Source organism: Aotus nancymaae, unplaced genomic scaffold, assembly GCF_030222135.1.
Source record: "Aotus nancymaae isolate 86718 unplaced genomic scaffold, 86718_ANA_hifiasm-v0.15.2.pri h1tg000036l, whole genome shotgun sequence".
Lineage (NCBI taxonomy): Eukaryota > Metazoa > Chordata > Mammalia > Primates > Aotidae > Aotus > Aotus nancymaae.
In genome coordinates this window covers 17,686,609-17,705,018 of record NW_026988450.1, presented here as the reverse complement: position 1 = coordinate 17,705,018, position 18,410 = coordinate 17,686,609, and the positions used below count along the sequence as shown (strand labels likewise).

The 18,410-nt window shown below is 36.8% G+C and overlaps 1 protein-coding gene across 17 annotated transcripts in view; it reads right to left on the bottom strand.

Annotated features, from left to right (window-relative positions):
* Positions 1-18,410, bottom strand: part of CSPP1 (centrosome and spindle pole associated protein 1) — a 143,555-nt gene that overhangs the window by 26,031 nt on the left and 99,114 nt on the right. For all 17 annotated transcript variants that reach the window (XR_002478127.2, XR_001109123.2, XR_002478137.2 and 14 more), the window contains 6 exons: positions 14,377-14,489; positions 9,093-9,242; positions 8,551-8,694; positions 5,536-5,640; positions 3,700-3,766; positions 3,002-3,119 (listed from right to left, as the gene is read on the bottom strand). Coding sequence is in view for 13 of the 17 variants with exons in the window: in XM_012463670.3 (XP_012319093.2) it covers positions 3,002-3,119; positions 3,700-3,766; positions 5,536-5,640; positions 8,551-8,694; positions 9,093-9,242; positions 14,377-14,489 (697 nt within the window). In the remaining 4 variants the exon portion in view is untranslated. The remainder of the gene's footprint in view (positions 1-3,001; positions 3,120-3,699; positions 3,767-5,535; positions 5,641-8,550; positions 8,695-9,092; positions 9,243-14,376; positions 14,490-18,410) is intronic.

Here is an 18,410-nt window from a genome sequence, read left to right as displayed (position 1 = left end):
AATAAAAAATAGAAATATGATACTAATATGTAGTTCAATATGGGCATTATTCAGAGGACCCAACGTTAACTTTACAATAGATCTTACAAGGAACTTGATACCTAACTAGTTAACTGATTCCTGTGGTACCTAGGAAATTAATAGAGAGCAGGAAGTAAGGGAATTTTCTGCCAGGGCTTTAAGGGAGTGATGATAAGAAAGGGATGGTGTTTCTAGTCCTGAAAATAAAATAAAACACCTACTGCTGCTTCCTTCAGCGCTAGGTCTCCTCTATTTTTGAAAATGTAGCTCTAAGCTACAGTGATTATGAGGCTTAGTCAGACTCCTTCCATCATTTGTTGATCACTAAATCTTCCCTAAGCACCAAGACAAGATAGCTGGGATCCCCACAGACAATGCCCCTGCTCTAATGGAGTTTCCTTTTTAGCAGGGGACCATTCACTGGAGCTATAAAAGGACCCTGGTCAAGACTGACAGAAAACTCTAATACCTAAGGTGAAAGGAACTCTATGGAGATTCATTAAAATGCAAAATACTAAAAAGGCATCTAAGAGACCATTAAATTGTACTGCTGTCTAGTTTCTATTAATGCTAATAGTTAAATAAACTGATAAGTTAGGGAGTAGGTTATTAAATATTCACATGTGAGCTGTATGCAGCACATTTGTTTTGAGCCTAGCACACATAATAGGAGTTGGATAATATGGTAAATTAATTAGTGAATAAGAGATTCCTTTTATACAAATATTCATGAAATTGAAATAAAGAACTCTGAGATGTCTTTAATCAGGATATATTAAAATTATTCCAAAGTAAATGTATTTAACCAATTATTGCTAAATGATGATAATTCTAACATATGACATCTAACTTAAGTTATAACTTAGAGTCACAAATACATACATTTATTTATTTCAAAATCATACATTTATTTATTCTTCACTAGACTCTCAAGGGGTAGAAATTATCATGTGTAATTTTCAAGTGAGAAAATTGAGAGGCTGCTTGAAAACTCTTAAATCATACTGGTTTGCCATAAGAATTTATTAATGAAAATGAAAATAAAATATCAACAACCCATTAAACTGATAAATATGCATGTTTAGAAGATGGAAAGCTGCACAGTTAAGGCATTTATAACATTGTAAAAGTAAACATAGAAAAAAAACACTACCTCTCAATTACTTAGAACTTACTGACCTACTATGGGAGAATTACTGAATCACTGAAAATTACCACCTTGGATTAATGTTTCATTATCTAGCCAATCTATATCCTGAAATTTCCTCAACTTGTTTACCTAGTTTCGATAGTCCTGGAGAATTCAAACAGAAATCTAAACAAAGCATAATTAGGCAAATTAACATGCTATGTTAAAATCCTACCACAAGTGGATTAGAGTCAGAGACATCAGCATGAATTTAATATGTATACAAATAGACAGACATAGGAACAATTATAGATATATTTATATTTATGACTTAGTATACATACATATATTATCCAGAAGGCCTAGAAGCAGTGACACTGAGCAATAAGCAGACCCAGCTTATTTGGTTTCTAAATACATTCTCCAAAAGAAACCAGGGTTCCTTGGAGAAACAGCTGATTCTAGGGATGGGGCAGGGGAAATACAAGATGATCCTGAGGCATCTGGTAGTACCAGAAAAAAAGAAGTGTTCCAAAAACAAAAGGATGGGGACATGTCAAAAAGACACAGGAGTCTTCCTGAAAGAGCTCCCAAAGGCCAAAGTTGGAACAATTTGTGAAATAAATAATGTAGCACTGGCTTATAACCCAAAGTATAAAATAAATATACATGAGATGACAGTGATAAATAAGTGATTGAATTAAATAAATGGAAGAAGAGACAAATCTTTCTTATGGAAGAACTTCAAAAACTATATGTAGGTAACCCCTGCTCTGAGAGATGAAACTTAATTCCACTCCCTTCTCACTCTTGCCAGTGTGCTAGATTTAGTGATTTGTGACCAAATTTTCCAGTGGAGAATCCTGGCAAACATTACTTTAACCAAGGTTAACATTTCCAGAGGTATCATGTGGATATCATGTACCCCTAACACAATGTGATGTCAGAATAGCAACTGTGTTCCTCTTTCCAGAAACCCTTAATCCCAGTCTAATTATCAGAAAACATCAGACAAATTCAGACTGGGAAGAGGAGGCTCTCTACAGGATACCTGGCCAGTGCCCATGTAGACTTTCACAGTTAAAAAAAAACAAGGGAAGACTGGGAAACTGTCCCAGACCTGAGGAGACTGGGAGACATAACTAAATGCAATGTGGTACATCTTATATGGGGCCCATGAACAGAAGGAGAACATCAGTAGAAAAATGGAGAAATCCAAAGAGTCTCAGATTTAGTTCAGAGTAATGTTCTAATGTCAGCCCCTGAGTTGTAACAAACATATCACAGTAACACAAGATGTTAACAATAGGGAAAACCAAATGAAGCGGGTACAGAAACTCTCCGTATTGTTTGTAACTTTTTACTAATCAAAATTATCCCAAAGTAGAAAGTTTATTTTTAAAAAGAGAAAAAATATGGTAGTTACCCACTATGTTGATTTTACAACCTACTTAAACAGTGTAAACTGAAGTTTGAAGAAGACTGCTTTAGAAAATTTATGACTCTGGCAAAAATTATCAGAAATGTTTAGTAGTCTGTAAGTGACTTTGTTGAAAAAAAGTATTTCAGAAAACTACGTTATTAATGGAAAATATTTAAAAAAACAGATAAAAGAAGTTCTAAAATGCAACTACCATCTGTAATTATTCCAATAGAGAAATTTCCATCCCTACAACATTAATCCTCTTGAGAACTAAATTTCTACAGCTGATTTTGTAAAAGACTAAAAAAAGGAAAGTAAGGAGATTTTAAGTAAGATGAATTAATCCTGTTCCCAACCTACAAAATTATTGGCTAGGTGATAAGATAAAAGAACTCAAGAGAAAACAAAAAATGCAATTCTAAACTTGCCTGATAGGAATTTCATCATCACTGTCCATGTGTAGCAATCGCTCTTGTAGACGCCTCTCTTCACTACGAAGTTGTTTTCTCATTTCTGACAATTCCATAATTACATTTTTTTTCTCCTCTGCAAATTCCCATTGATAAGTAAAACACAAGACAGGAATAAGAATGAAAGATTAAACACTAAAACACAACCTGACTAATAATAAAGTGAAACTACTCAGAGAGAAAATTTTATGAAAGATATTTTAACATTTTATATATACACACATACACAGATCATAATGTCATTAGGACCTACAAGTACATTTTTTATAATACAGGAATTTTAGAAGCGATATTCTTGGGGGAGCGTAACTATAAACAAGAGGCACAAGGGAGTTCCTTTGTGGTGATGGAACAATTCTGTATCTTGATTGTAGTGTTGGTCGCACAAATTGTGCATGATAAAAATGTACAGAGATATGCATACATAAATGCATGTAAAAACTGGTGGAATCTAATGGTCTGTAGAGCACACCAATGTCCACTTCCTGGCTGTGATACCGTACTACCTAAGATGTTACCCCAGGGGAAAGTTGGGGAAAGGGTACACAGCACCTCTCTATACTGTTTCTGCAATTTTCTAAGAGTTTATAATTATTTCAAAACGAAAAGCTAAAAAGAGAAATACTCTTGGTAACAGGTTTAGTAGTTAACTCTACCTTCTGCACGGAGCTGATTTTTCCTGGCAGGTACCGGGGGTGACTGCGCCCTGGACATGGAACTTTCCTGTTTAACAATAATGACAAAGACATGCTCAGTATGTCTTCTCTACACAGAAGCTTGAAGGAAGTAATTTTTTGAAGTATTTATATGTAAAGAAAACCAAACTCCACATTATCCCTACACCTCTAAAACTTACCCACTTGTATAGTACTCTTCCTTCTCATCACGATGGAAGTGTCCTTGCCTCTACCCAAAGAGAATCCCTTCATCTCTACTCTGTATCTTATAATTGTCTCCTATCCTCCTCCAATAATTCTTTTTCCAACTTCCTCTCTCCAAGAACCTTTCTCTCAATCTATGTGTAAAAACCTCTCCATTCCTTAAAAAAAAAATTTTACCTCACCCTTCATTGCTCACTGTCTCCTGTCCATTCTGTCCTTCCCTTTACAGCTGAGCTTCCTTAAAGAATAGTAAAATGCAGTACTTTTGGGGTCGACTGCCTATTCTCATTCACTTCTCAACACACAGCTATGGCCTTTGCTTTCACATGCATCACTCCAACAATACTGCCTTCACAAAAGTCATGAAGTGATCCCAAGTGACACATTCAGTGGGCACTTTACTTGGCCAGTCACAACTGCTATCACTGCCATTGTCTCTCACCCTCTCTCCATTCCTTTCTCTGCTTCGCAAATGTTGGTAATTCCCTAGTATTCTATTCTCAGCCTCCTTTACTTCTCTTCTAGACACTGATCCTAGACGATGGTACTAATTTAACAAACACCAGTATGTTGATGGTGTACAGGACTACAAATCAAGTCCAGAACTCTTTCCGCAGCCACAATTCATATTTTCAACTGCCTACTCTATATAACCCTCACCAAAAACTTGAAAGTTATCATAGACTCCTACCCACCACACAGTCAACAAATAGTACTATTATGTCTCTCAAATGTATTGTAAAGCTGTCACACCTTCTCAGTTCTTGGTGCCACTGCCTTTGTTTGGGTCCTCAGTCTCACATCTGGACTTCTGGAAAAGCATCTTATCTCCATGTTTAGTCCTGCCCCACCTCCAAAACTTATCTCCACACCATTGCCTGAAAAAACATTATATAAAAGTGGCCATGTCATTCCCCTACTTAAAACATTACTGTGAATTCCCATGCATTATCTATCACAGACCTACTAAATCAGAATCTCAAAGGATGGGATTAAGAAACATTTCTTCTGACATATTTCTTTGCCTATTCTGGTGATTAGCCTTCCTGGAATCCACCAGCCTATGTAACAAAATCAAAGCTCTTAGCACTCCATACAACATGCCACATATGTTCTGACCTCTACCTCCTCTGCTGCCTTAATGCACAGGCATCATCAGACCAGACCACACCATAGAAGATTCTCCACATGTGCCATGAGCTTACACTGCTCTCCATGACTCTGCACAAGCTGAAAATCCCTCACACTCCTTTGCAAGGCAAATTCCTGCATATTCTTCAAGCATGAACTTGAGGATCAATCTTAGAACATTTTCCCTGTTCTCTTTTCCTTGGAGCTCAGTCTAAAGTAAAACAGGCTTCATAAGCATATCTATAGCTAGGGGCGTGGACAAGAATCATTTGCTAAATTATAGTTTGTCGAAACAAACTTCAGGGTATCAAGTACTGTCAGTTACAATCGAAGCAGCAGGCAAATTACTGTAGGTATCACCTGTATTTCAGATCTGAAAATATTTAACCTTCCCAAATATGATGAAAAAGAAAATTTCATTTGATCCCCCAATCCAAAATTACTGAGCTAGAATTAACAAATAAAAACTAAAGTACATACACGAATAAAGGAACTTATGATGCTGTCAGTTGAAGGAGGTCTTTGGAGTCTGCTTGCAATTTTGTTCTGAAGAGCAGGAACTACAGGAGAAGGCTGTCTCAAGCGCTAAAAAATTTTAAAAATTTAAGAGCATATTTGCTTCATCATACTCACACACATATACACACATGCCCCTTATAGTTAATAAAGCCATCTAAGAAGTTTAGACTGTTACTGCTTTTATTTAATAAAATACTTGTTAGAAAAGTCAGAAATTCGGTTCCATAAGATCAAACATGTTGGTTATGATAAATATAAATGGATTTAGACATCTTTATTAAAACAGTATGACTGTCAAATTAGGATTAAAAAAATCAACAAACTCAAGTAAAGCAACATAAAAGAAAAGACGTAACAAAAGTAAAGAATCACCTTAATAAAAAGGTACCATGACAATACAAAAAATTAAAGAAAAAATTCCTCTTCTGGAAAACAATACAAATCAATCTCTAAAATCTAGATCTAGTCACTAACAGCATCATGGATGAGAGACCCTTCAAGATCACAATGCGGTTCTATATTTTAGTTTATAGTGTATTAAAACTTATGGTCCTCAACGTCACATAAAAATCAAAACACTGAAGACATTAAAAAGTCCTAGCCGGGCATGGTGGCTCATGCCTGTAATCCCAGCACTTTGGGAGGGCGAGGCGGGCCTATCACTTGAGGTCAGGAGTTGGAGACCAGCCTGCCCAACATGGCGAAACCCCATCTCTACTAAAGACAGAAAAAAATTAGCCAGGCATCGTGGCACGGTCTATAATCCCAGCTGCTCAGGAGGCTAAGACAGGAGGATCGCCTGAACCCAGGAGGCAGAGGTTGCAGTGAGCCAAGATCATGCCATTGCATTCCAGCCTGGGCAACAAGGTGAGTCTCCATCTTTTAAAAAAAAAAAAGAGTCCTAACAAAATGATAATAGTTATCTGCATTTAAAAGGAAAAAAAACTTAGACCAAAATGTATATTTGGATGTTAAATTCTTCATTTTATATAGCACAAAATCAGTTAATTTTAATAAAATTAAAAATATATGACAGAAAGGTATCCACAAGCAAAATTATAAAGACAACATAGACCTTCTAAAGCACTGTAGAGAATGAAGCAAACAAGTCATAGTCCACATAACAAATGACCAAAAAGCTATCAAGGATGAAAAACACAAAAAAGTCAGAAATGCAATTAATGCAATCAAAGACATTAGTTTTGATAAACATAAATGGATTTAGATATCCTTATTTTAAAAGATAGGCTGGGTGCAGTGGCTCATGTCTGTAATCCCAGCACTATGGGAGGCCAAGGCAGGCAGATCACCTGAGGTCAGAAGTTCAAGACCAGTCTGGCCAACATGGTAAAACCCTGTCTTTACTAAAATGCAAAAATTAGCTGGGTGTGGTGGTATGCGCCTATAATCCCAGCTACTGGGGAGGTTGAGGCAGGAGAATTGCTTGAATCCAGGAGGCAGAAGTTGCAGTGAGCCACAATCATCCCACTGCACGCCTGCCTGGGTGACAGAGTGAGACTCCGTCTCTAAATAAATAAATAAATGAAAATAAAAAGATAACTCAGATTAGGATTTTAAAAATTCAACAAACTAAAGCTACAATCTAATTAAATAAAAAATCTAGTGACACAAAGGTAAAACTGAAGAAATAGACAAAAATATGTATCAGACATACATAAATGAAAAAAATGATAGCAATGTTAATTTCAGAAAGGCAAATGCATTAAATGAGATAAAGCCAATTTAAAATTTTATGGTACTTTACAATTACATTCATAAAAGTATATATTACTAAAAAATAGATTTTTTTTTTTTTTTTTTTTTTTTTGAGACAGAGTCTCACTCTGTCATCCAGGCTGGATCGCTGTGTTGCAATCATGGCTCACTGCAACCTCTGCCTCCCAAGTTCAAGTGATTTTTCTGCCTTAGCCTCCTGAGTAGCTGGGACTACAGGTGCCCACCACCACGCCCAACTGATTTTTGTATTTGTTAGTAGAGACAGGGTTTCACCACGTTGCCCAGGCTGGTCGCAAACTCCTAGCCTCAAGTGACCTGCCCAACTCGGTCTCCCAGAGTGCTGGGATTACAGGTATGAGCCACCTTGCTAAGCCTCTTTCATTCTTAAATGATGAATTTTATAATAAAAAATTCTCTGTGAGGCAGGAAGTGGTGGCTCATGCCTGTGATCCCAGCACTTTGGGAGGCTGAGGCAGGAGGATCACCTGAGCCCAAGAATTTGAGATCTGCCTGGGCAACACAGCATGACCTGGTCTCTTAAAAAAAAAGAAAGAAAGAAAGAAGGAAGGCCGGGTGTGGTGGCTCACGCCTGTAATCTCAGCACTTTGAGGGGCCAAGGTGGGCAGATCACCTGAGGTCAGGAGTTTGAGACCCGTCTGGGCAGGCAACATGGTGAAATCCGTCTCTACTAAAAACACAAAAATTTTCCAGGCATGATGGTGCACGTCTGTAGTCCCAGCTACTAGGGAGGCTGAGGCAGGAGAACTGCTTGAACCCAAGAGGTGGAGATTGCAGTGAGCCAAAACTGTGCCACTGCACTCCAGCCTGGGCAACAGAGTGAGAATCCATCTTAACCAAAAAAAAAAAAAAGAAAGAAAGAAAAAATTTAAAAACTCTCAATTTCTGTATTTAGTCTTGTTGTGAACCAAAACAAACAGTTCATGTTGTGCTGGTCTGCAGACCATATTTTTGGGTGACACTGCACATACCAAAGGAACAAGACTAAGAATGGCTGAGGTAAGTAAATCCATTACCTTCAATGGACAGAAAATACCAACAAAGCACAGTGACAGTACCTCATATAGAAAGTTCAATACATTGTACCCAGACTAAACAGTAAGACAGAACAGGAACAAAAGCACCTCCTTCTCTTTTTCCCTTTTTCTAACAACTACACAACTCTCACAGCAAAAGTGGGTTAAACTATGGGTTTGATTGACATTTTTGTCTCAAACTTACCTTTGTTTCTTCCCCAATCAAATTTTCTCTTTCATAGTAGTGCTGAAGCTGCAGGTTATATTTTTCTTCTTCTTTCTTCTTTCTTTCTGCTTCTTTTCGTCTTTCTTCAGCTAACCGAATATGTTCTTCATTTTTTAGCCTTTGCTTCAAAATAAATAGAAAAATAGACACTCCATATACACCTTCTATATAGCACATTCAAAAACGTGCTGTCTTATCTGATAAAATGAGATAAAGATATAGATGACGTGATATGGTTCTTTAACATAAAGAAGTTATCTGCTTAAAAATAAAATATTAGGTATCTTTTATAAAGTCTTCAGGCAGCCTATAACTATTTTTTTAAAGTCATCATTTATCTCCTTTCTTAAATTACTTTCGCCTTAATGAAATAATATCCAATGAATGGATATTGATCTGATATTTTCCTAAATGTACTCCAACACTGTTCTCCTTCATAAGTAACAAATATCTTTTCAAGTCAAAATAAAGACTTAACCTTCAGACTAAGCAGTAAGAGAGAGTTGGGAAAAAAGATGTACCTCCTCCTCTTTCTCCCTTTTCTTTTCCTGTTCCTCTTCATACTCCTGCTGAATCCGTGCCCTCTGTTCTGCAAGCCGTCTTTCTTCTTTTTCTTCTGCAATTCTCAGTCTCTCTCGCTCTGCTTCCTCTCTTTGTTTCTTTTCCTCAATCTAAAGAATTAAACCTAGATATTTATGCTGTAAAACTAGTGAAAAGTTAGAACATCACTTATTTTTTTCCTGACAGCATATAAACTCAACATTTGTACCCTCTTTTTGCACGTTCCTAAATTTTTCAGTCTGCTGTATTTTTAGGGAGGCTACATGGTTTACCGTACTGCTAAAAGCTTTGAGTTAAATTTCAGTTCCAACAAACAGACTGTGTGACCTTAAGAAACTTGCTTGTCCTTAGTTTTCTCTTTTTTTCTTGTAAACAGTTATTAATGCCTACATCTCAAAGGAGTGCTCAAAGAATTAAAGTGAAACAATGTAAGGAACATAAAAGTTCCTCCTATATAGAAGGTTCTAAGCAAATAATTCGTGATTGTATTACTCTATAGTGATTGCTGCTATTATATGTCAAAATTCTTCCACTTGATTATTATTCTAAAATAATAGTGAAATTAATATTCACTGTATCCAATCATTTTTAATGCTAGAACCACTTCTCCCAAATGCCCTTTGTTCTTTTCTATCATAGAGTTCATGGAGAAAGAACTAAAACTATTAGGTGTAGGACGATTTAGGTCACAAGGACTCATAATTAAGTTTCATCTTGAATGCCACCTGGAGTCTATAGTGTTGAGTACTCTGAGGGAAATATTCTAAGGCAGAGCCTAAGATTTGAAGGAAAGAGGGGCCCTAAGAGATAGTCCCCACCCCCGATGAGTGAGGCAGGGAAGAATGGCAGCATGGGAAATAGGTATTCATGTTTCTAAGGTTGTCAACAGATCTTAGTTATCCTTAGGTATGGATCATACTACTCATCATACTTTTGTTTTTCTTGTCTGTACTTCCTCTAGCTCCAATGTTGCTCTATCTAGTGTTGTTAATTTTTTTTTTTTTTTTTTTTTGAGACAGAGTTTCGCTCTTGTTACCCAGGTTGGAGTGCAATGGCGCGATCTCGGCTCACTGCAACCTCTGCCTCCTCGGTTCAGGCAATTCTCCTGCCTCAGCCTCCTGAGTAGCTGGGATCACAGGCACGCGCCACCATGCCCAGCTAATTTTTTGTATTTTTAGTAGAGACGGGGTTTCACTATGTTGACCAGGATGGTCTCGATCTGTTGACCTTGTGATCCACCCACCTCGGCCTCCCAAAGTGCTGGGATTACAGGCGTGAGCCACCGCGCCCAGCCTGTTGTTAATTTTTGAGCTATAAGAACTTTAATCTGGCCAGGTGCAGTGACTCACGCCTATAATATCAGCTCTTTGAAAGGCTGAGGCAGGCAGATCATCTGAGGTCAAGAGTTGAAAACCAGCCTGGCCAACATGGTGAAATCCCGTCTCTACTAAAAATATAAAAATTAGCTGGGTGTGGTGGCACATGCCTGTAATCCCAACTACTCAGGAGGCTGAGACAGGAGAATCATTCAAACCCAAAGCAGAGGTTGCTGTGAGCCAAGATCATGCCACTGCACTCCAGCCTGGGCGACAGAGTGAGATTCTGTCTCAAAAAAAAAAAAAAGAACTTTAATCTTCTAACACATCCCATGAGTTCATATACTAGGGCTTTTCCAACACTTCTTTCTCACAACACTATTAAATATGCACAAGCCTAATTAGTACTTTTAGTCAGCAATTTGCATGCTATCACTTCTTCAAGTCCAACATGACTAAAAAAATAATTTATAATTCAACAAAATTTCATATTCAATACTCAATTCCCCCTTCTTCCTACTCCATGAAAAAAAAAATTACATCCACAGGGTCATTTCTCCATCAAAATCAAAGACTATCAACTTGTAAACTATTAATGGATCATATATTTAATGGATCCAAAGCTCAGTGCCAGCAGCAATGCTAGACAGCAGTTCAACAGCTTTCTGGTCTGGAAAGCAGGGAAAGCTATCTTCTTGTCATGGTTTTCTAATTATATAACACAAAAATGCTTCAGAGTTCTTAAAAATATTTAATTTGTTAATTATTTTTAATGCTGTAATTAAAAATGTCAAACATTCACAAGTGTTATTAATATTTACCAAAGTTTAACAGTATAAAGACTTTTGATGCATTAACTTAAGCTAACTGTTGAACTTACTTGTGTAGACCTCAGGCTAAAGCTTTTCTTAACATCTTTGTGCACAGATTTGAACATTTCATAACATATGTTTTAACAAAAGTTTTGGATATGTTTTATCTGACATTGTATTGTTGACAGTAGTAATAAATACCATTGGTCTACTTTATATTTTCTTAGAATTACATGTTAGGTTTTGTTTGAAGTGGGGGAAGAGATTTTTAAAAGGTTGCTAAAAGAAAAAGTTAAAAACCATCATCTGAAAGCAATCTATTCACTGATAAATTGAGGGTTGACAGACTGGAAGAACTGAAGGCTGCAACTAAAATAGTTAAAGCTTACCCCATTACCATAGTTTTTCTAGAGATAAAGACTTTCTAGTGAATCCTATAAACAGAAGGGTGGTATCTATAGGTATTATACTTGAAGCCTGGAGACTTGGGTTCAAGCAATGGCCTCACAATTTGCTAGCTCTGACACTCTGGGCAAGCCTTTTAGTCCGAGTATTGGTTGTATGTCATTAAATAGAGATAATAAAACCTTCTTCAGAGAAATTTGAGGTTGGTTGAGATACTATATGTAAAAGTATCTTACAAACAATAAAAGCCTATATAGTTGTAAGAATTTTTTTTTTGGCTGAATTCTACCTTAGACCATGGTAAGAACTGCTAAGCATTAGAGGAGGTACTTAAATTTTACCAGTTGTCATGGTCAATATACCACAGGGTCCTTTACGTTTAACAGAGACTCCAAACCTTCAACTTGCTGCTACCAGACTTGAGTGCACAATACTGGGACCTCTGATGCCAATATCTTACATTCAACATTTATGTCATTTCTGTTGAACCTTAAAAACGCCTTTCGATCTATTTTCACTGTCATCTACTCTAGTAAAATATCCCTGCTTCCAGTCTTTGCAATTATCTATTATTATATCTTAAACAGTGATGTCACATCAATCCTTTTTTCACTCTGTCACTCAGGTAGGATAAAGTGGCATATCTTGGCTGACTGCAACCTCTGCCTCTTAGGCTCAAGCGATCCTTCCACCTCAGCCGCCTAAGTAGCTCGGGCTACAGGCATATACTACCATGCCCGGCTAATTTTTTGTAGAAATGGGGTTTCACCATGTTGCCCAGGCTAGTCTCAAACTCCTGAGTTCAAGCGATCTGCCCACCTTGGCCTCCTAAAATACTTCAATTCAGGTGCTAGCCACTATAACCAGCCTAATATCAATCATCCTTAAAGGCTATATCCATTATATCACTGCCTTATTTAAGAGTCAACAAGAATTAGGATTAAAAAGAAGGTATGTTTGAGGGCATCTATTTAAGAGTTTGGGGTTAGAGGGCAGGGCATGGTGGCTCATCCCTGTAATCCCAGCACTTTGGGAGGCCGAGGCAGGCGGATCACAAGGTCAAGAGATCGAGACCATCCTGGCCAACATGGTGAAACCCAATCTCTACTAAAAATACAAAAATGAGCTGGGCGTGATGGTGCGCACCTGTAGTCCCAGCTACTTGGGAAGCTGAGGCAGGAGAACTGCTTAAACCTAGGAGGCAGAGGTTGCAGTGAGCTGAGATCGTGTGGCAGAGCAAGACTCCATCTCAAAAAAAAAAAAGAGTTTGAGGTTAGATTAGATAGCCTTTAATGTCAGGCTAAAGAGTTGAGATAATTTCTGTAGGCAAAGAAAACCTACCACCAGATTTTGAGTAAAGAAGAACAGCATGTGAAAAGTTGTATCAAAGGAAAATTAACCAGGCCATAAGATTAATCTAAAACTGAGATCTAAGTGTGCGTATGAAAGGGAGGGAGGTAAAGAAAAAAGAAACTGTGAGTCCCTCATGGGCAAGTATTTCACATTCATCTCAGGCTCCATCCCTAGGACTCAGCCCAGGGTGCACCCAGTATGGGAGTAAATCTGTTTGCTTCATAAACAATGGATATTTAAGTGTCTTTCTCTGGAAATAGTTTGGACATTTCTGCTACGTTAAATGCTATTTACTTATATACATATATGGGGCAAATAATTATAAACTGTGATTATCTTAAATCTAATTTTTATTTACAATCTGTAATAAGAATATCAAATCATTTAGAAAAAATCAACTTACAAATATCTAGAAAGATACATTCTCTGCCTAATAGATGAACATTCTGGTAAGTCAGTTTTTAAAATCTCAGCATTCTTTGATTTAAAATTAATTTAGGCTGCGCATAGTGGCTCACACCTGTAATCCCAGCACTTTGGAGACCCAAGGCGGGTGGATCACATGAGGTCAGTAGTTTGAGACCAGCCTGGCCAACATGGTGAAATCCCATCTCTACTGGAAACACAAAAATTAGCCTGGCATGGTGGTGCACAACTGCAGTACCAGTTACTTAGGAGACTGAGGCAGGAGAATCACTTAAAGACAGGCTGTGGAGGTTGCAGTGAGTCAAGATCACACCACTACACCCCAGCCTGGGTGACAGAGCAAGACTCCATCTCAAAAAAATAAAATAATTAAAGATTTAATAAAGTATAAAAAAGATTAAGTCAACTACTACGCTTAATACATCTGCTTATTTCCTTAAAATAAGGAAATGAGCCAGGCGCAGTGGCTCACGCCTATAATCCCAGCACTTTCGGAGGCCGAGGCGGGTAGATCACAAGGTCAAGAGATCAAGACCATCCTGGTCAACATGGTGAAACCCCATCTCTACTAAAAATACAAAAATTAGTTGGATGTGGTAAGTGAGCACGTGTAGTCCCAGCTACTCGGGAGGCTGAGGCAGGAGAATAGCCTGAACCTGGGAGGCGGAGGTTGCAGTGAGTCAAGATCGTGCCATTGCACTCCAGCCTAGGCAACAAGAGCAAAATTCTATCTTGGGAAAAAAAAAAAAAAAAAAAAAGAAGGAAATGAAATAATTTTTATACTACTGATATCTGATCTCATATGAATTAGATATTTTAGATAACAGCATGGCATTTTAGAATTTAGTATTTACCCTGTGGAGAAAAATCTTTGCAATTTTTGTTTATTAAAATCTTATGAAACTTTAAAACTGATCAAATAAGCATTTCACCTGAAAACGAAGAAAATTCTTGTATAATTCTTGCTGTTTAATCTGAAGTTCAGTTGGAGGCTCACCAAATACATTTCCCCGAGCAAAAGGAGAGCTTTGTGTTTGCATCTGACCTTAAAAGAGATATTTTGTAAAAACATGCTATTAGCCAATGCTTAGAAAATGTAACAGTTAAAGAATTAACAGTTTGCTAATAAATTCATTAAAAAAAAAAGTCCAGAGATTAAAATCAGAAGAGAATGGTTGAAATTAGAATCTGAAGAGCAGATGAATAGTAGTAAGAGAAAGAAAAATGGTAATACTAAAATAAAATTAACAGTTAACACAATCAAGTAATACCTGAAAGGCACAAAGGAAACATAAAAGCTAACAGCCTAAATAACACTCATTGCAGCAAAGGCTTTAAAACAGAATTTATGGAGAGACAAAAAGTACATATTACATTCTTCAGTATGTGAATATCCTTAAGAATATTGCTTAATAACATATTAAATGTATTATGTAACATTTAAAATTTTCTAAAATTGTTTTTAGAAATAATTTCAAAATTCTTCCCAATAGTTTAAATGACAGAATAGTCAGCTTTGAAAAACATATTTAACAAATTAGAATGTCTTAATTATAGTAATAGTTTTTATTTTTAAAACTATTGAATGAACAAAATTTTTTTATTATCTATTACCTATAAATAGTATTGTATATTCTTCGAATGAAAAAAATTTCATAAAAGCAATTCAAAAAACAACTATACCCTTAGAGTCTCTTTAAATGCAGACAGGAAAAAAATGACATTTAAATTTAAGACTCACACAACTTTTTATATTGTTTTAGAGTTACCAATTCATTCTTCATACCATTAAACTAAAGCATGTATTCTTGTTTTTGAGACGGAGTCTTGCTCCATCACCCAGGCTGGAGTACAGTGGCACAACTGCGGCTTACTGCAACCTCTACCTCCCGAGTTCAAGGGATTCTCCTTGCTTCAGCCTCCTGAGTAGCTGGCACTACAGGCATGCGCCACCATGCCAGGCTAACTTTTTTTGTATTTTTAGTAGAGATGGGGTTTTGCCATGTTGGTCAGGCTGGTCTGGAATTTCTGACCTCAGACGATCCACCTGCCATGGCCTCCCAAATTGCTGGGATTACAGCCATGAGCCACCTCACCCGGCCTAAAGCATGTATTTCTCGAATGTAGTTTTGTATAGGCAAACTGCTTTGCGGTTCAGCTGCTACTCAGATGTATTTTGCCTTTGTATTCAAATTTATTAATGCTTATTTGAACAGACTGGCAGAAAGCCAAATCAATAAACATTATGAATACTTTTTTTCACCCAAAAATTTTCCTACTGAAAACAAACTAAATATACACCTTGAAGGGTCTTTTAAATTTTATGCTGTAAGCTAATAGAAAAACAAAATTGAGTAGTATGTTTCACCATGCTGCTCACTCCTTTTCTAAACCTCTGAGGCAATTAGAGAAGACATATTATTGGAGACAGACAAGAGAAGTCCTTTTAGAAATGAATAAACTATAGAAGCAAAACCACAGGTAAACACTTGCTATATACAAAGAAAGCAGAAATGTAACTTGGCACGATAATAAGCCAAAAAAATAAATTTAAGCCAAATTCGTGTTAGACTTCATAAGCCACAGCTCATCTAAAAACCATAAAGTAAAAGAAAAAAATAATGAACATTAATAAAGGGCATCAGAAAACAACCTAATGAAGATGAAACATTAGAGAATAAGGAAACTTAAACACATGTTTTAACATTCAATTTTCAGGTATATTCAAGTTCCTTCAGGCTTTTAAAAGATCAAATGCTACATATATGCAAAGATATATGTGTCTGTGTGTACATACATACACTCATACACATATATATGGCATAGCACAAAATTAGGTGGCTTTGAATCATTTCTTGCATTGAGAAAGTTTATTTTAGATAAATTCTTTTTTTTTTTTTTTTTTTTTTTTTTTTGAGACCAAGTCTCGCTCTGTCACCAGGCTGGAGTGCAGTGGTGTGATCACAGTTCACTGCAACCTCCAATTCCCAGATTCAAGTGATTCTCCTGCCTCAGCCTCCCAAGCTGGGATTAAAGGATTGCGCCACCACACCCTGCTAATTTTTTTATTTTTAGTAGAGACGGGTCTCAGTATTTTTAGTAGGATGGTCTCAGTCTCCTGACCTCATGATCCACCTGCCTCGGCCTCCCAAAGTGCTGAGATTACAGGCGTGAGCCACCGTACCCAGCCGATTAATTATTAGGAAGAAAAGTCTAACTTAGGGAATTCCAATTCACAAAAAAAGAGAAGTTTTAAACATTTTATGATTTTTTTATTCATTTCTTAAAATAGAACATTCTGGCAATAATGCCAGCATAAAAATCTGGCAGTGATACAGAAAGGCTACAGGCACCAAATTTTGCTGTGCATATTTAATCATCAGGCTTATGCTTTTGGGAAGGGTTCATGGAAACCGTTGATTTTCCGGTGTTTTTGCTTGGTGAGCAAGCCAAATGGCTAAAAAGTGTTATTACTAAGATAGAGAAAGTTCTAGGCTGAGCCAGAGAACTACAAACAATACCAGGTATGGAAGAAAGAGGTAGAGCAAGACTCTATATGGCACTGAGATCTCAATATAAACTACTAGAAGCAGCAGCAAATGAGAAAAATAATGATAATCAGAAAGAAGTCAAAATTCTCTCTTAGCAGCAATATGAAAAGGTGCTTTGATGTTCTTACTATACATTATTACAAATTAAAAGACCCAAATCAATAATTTTGTCAAAATCAAAGGCTCCAATTTTAGTGCTCTAAAAATCAAAACTGGATCTAACGGGTAAAAACCTATCGTAAACACAGAAAGCATTTTCTCATAATTAGAAAACACTGGAACAAGCTGCCCATGAAAACAGTAAATGATCAGTCTCTTAAAGTGTTCAAAAAGGCTATAGATAATGTGTGCTACCATCAAAGCCTTGAAAGATGCAGGGCTACAACTCTAATCACAGCTCCCCATTTCACTTATCTGTTTAGCCAAAAAGAAAGGTTAAAAACAAAAAAAGACTGCATGGTCAGAAATATTTTAGAACTTCCTAATGAAAAGTTCTTTTCTAGTCTAAAATCAAAACTTCTGTGAAAGTACAAAGTAGAACTTTGTAATGAATAAATGGCCAGTTGAAAAGGCATCACAAAATATAGTGCAAGGTGGTGTATTATTTAAATTTCCTTTATTTATTTATTTTTTTGAGACAGAGTCTCGCTCTGTCGCCAGGCGCCAGGCTGGAGTGCAGTGGCTCAATCTTGGCTCACTGCAACCTCCGCCTCCTGGGTTCAAGCAATTCTCCTGCCTCAGCCTCAGAGTAGCTGGGACTACAGGCATATGCCACCATGCTCAGCTAATTTTTGTATTTTAGTAAAGACGGGGTTTCACTATGTTCGCCAGGATGGTCCCGATCTCTTGACCTCATGATCCGCCCACCTTGGCCTCCCAAAGTACTGGGATTACAGGCGTGAGCCACCTCGCTTGGCCTATTTTTAAATATATAACACACTTTAATATATATTTGACAACTTTTCCTGGTATGTCATAAAAAAGACACTGAAAAATTTTCATCTTACAGAATTTTTGAATAAAGGATATTAATAGTAAATCAAAGATAAGCAGTTGAGAGGCATGTAACCTGGTATTAAATTAAACTTTTAATTGCTTCATTTCTTTGTACACTGTTGTTTTACAAGGGAGGGTAAATGATTACTAAACAAGCAAAAAATGAATTTCCCTGTACAATTTATCATATCATAACTGATACTTTTTCACTAATTCAAACACCTATTGGTATAAGATGCAAATTGTGTAGGTGTGTAAAAGTGTTTGATTTTAAGAAATATCCCCCTAGCAAAACAAAAAATTAGCAGCAGCTAAAGGATACACAGCAAGCTATAAAGCTGAGAAGAAACATAGTAAAAAACAACCTTTCCCTATTCACTTTTTTTCAAAGTAACTATGAAGAAAAGGTATTTTATGAA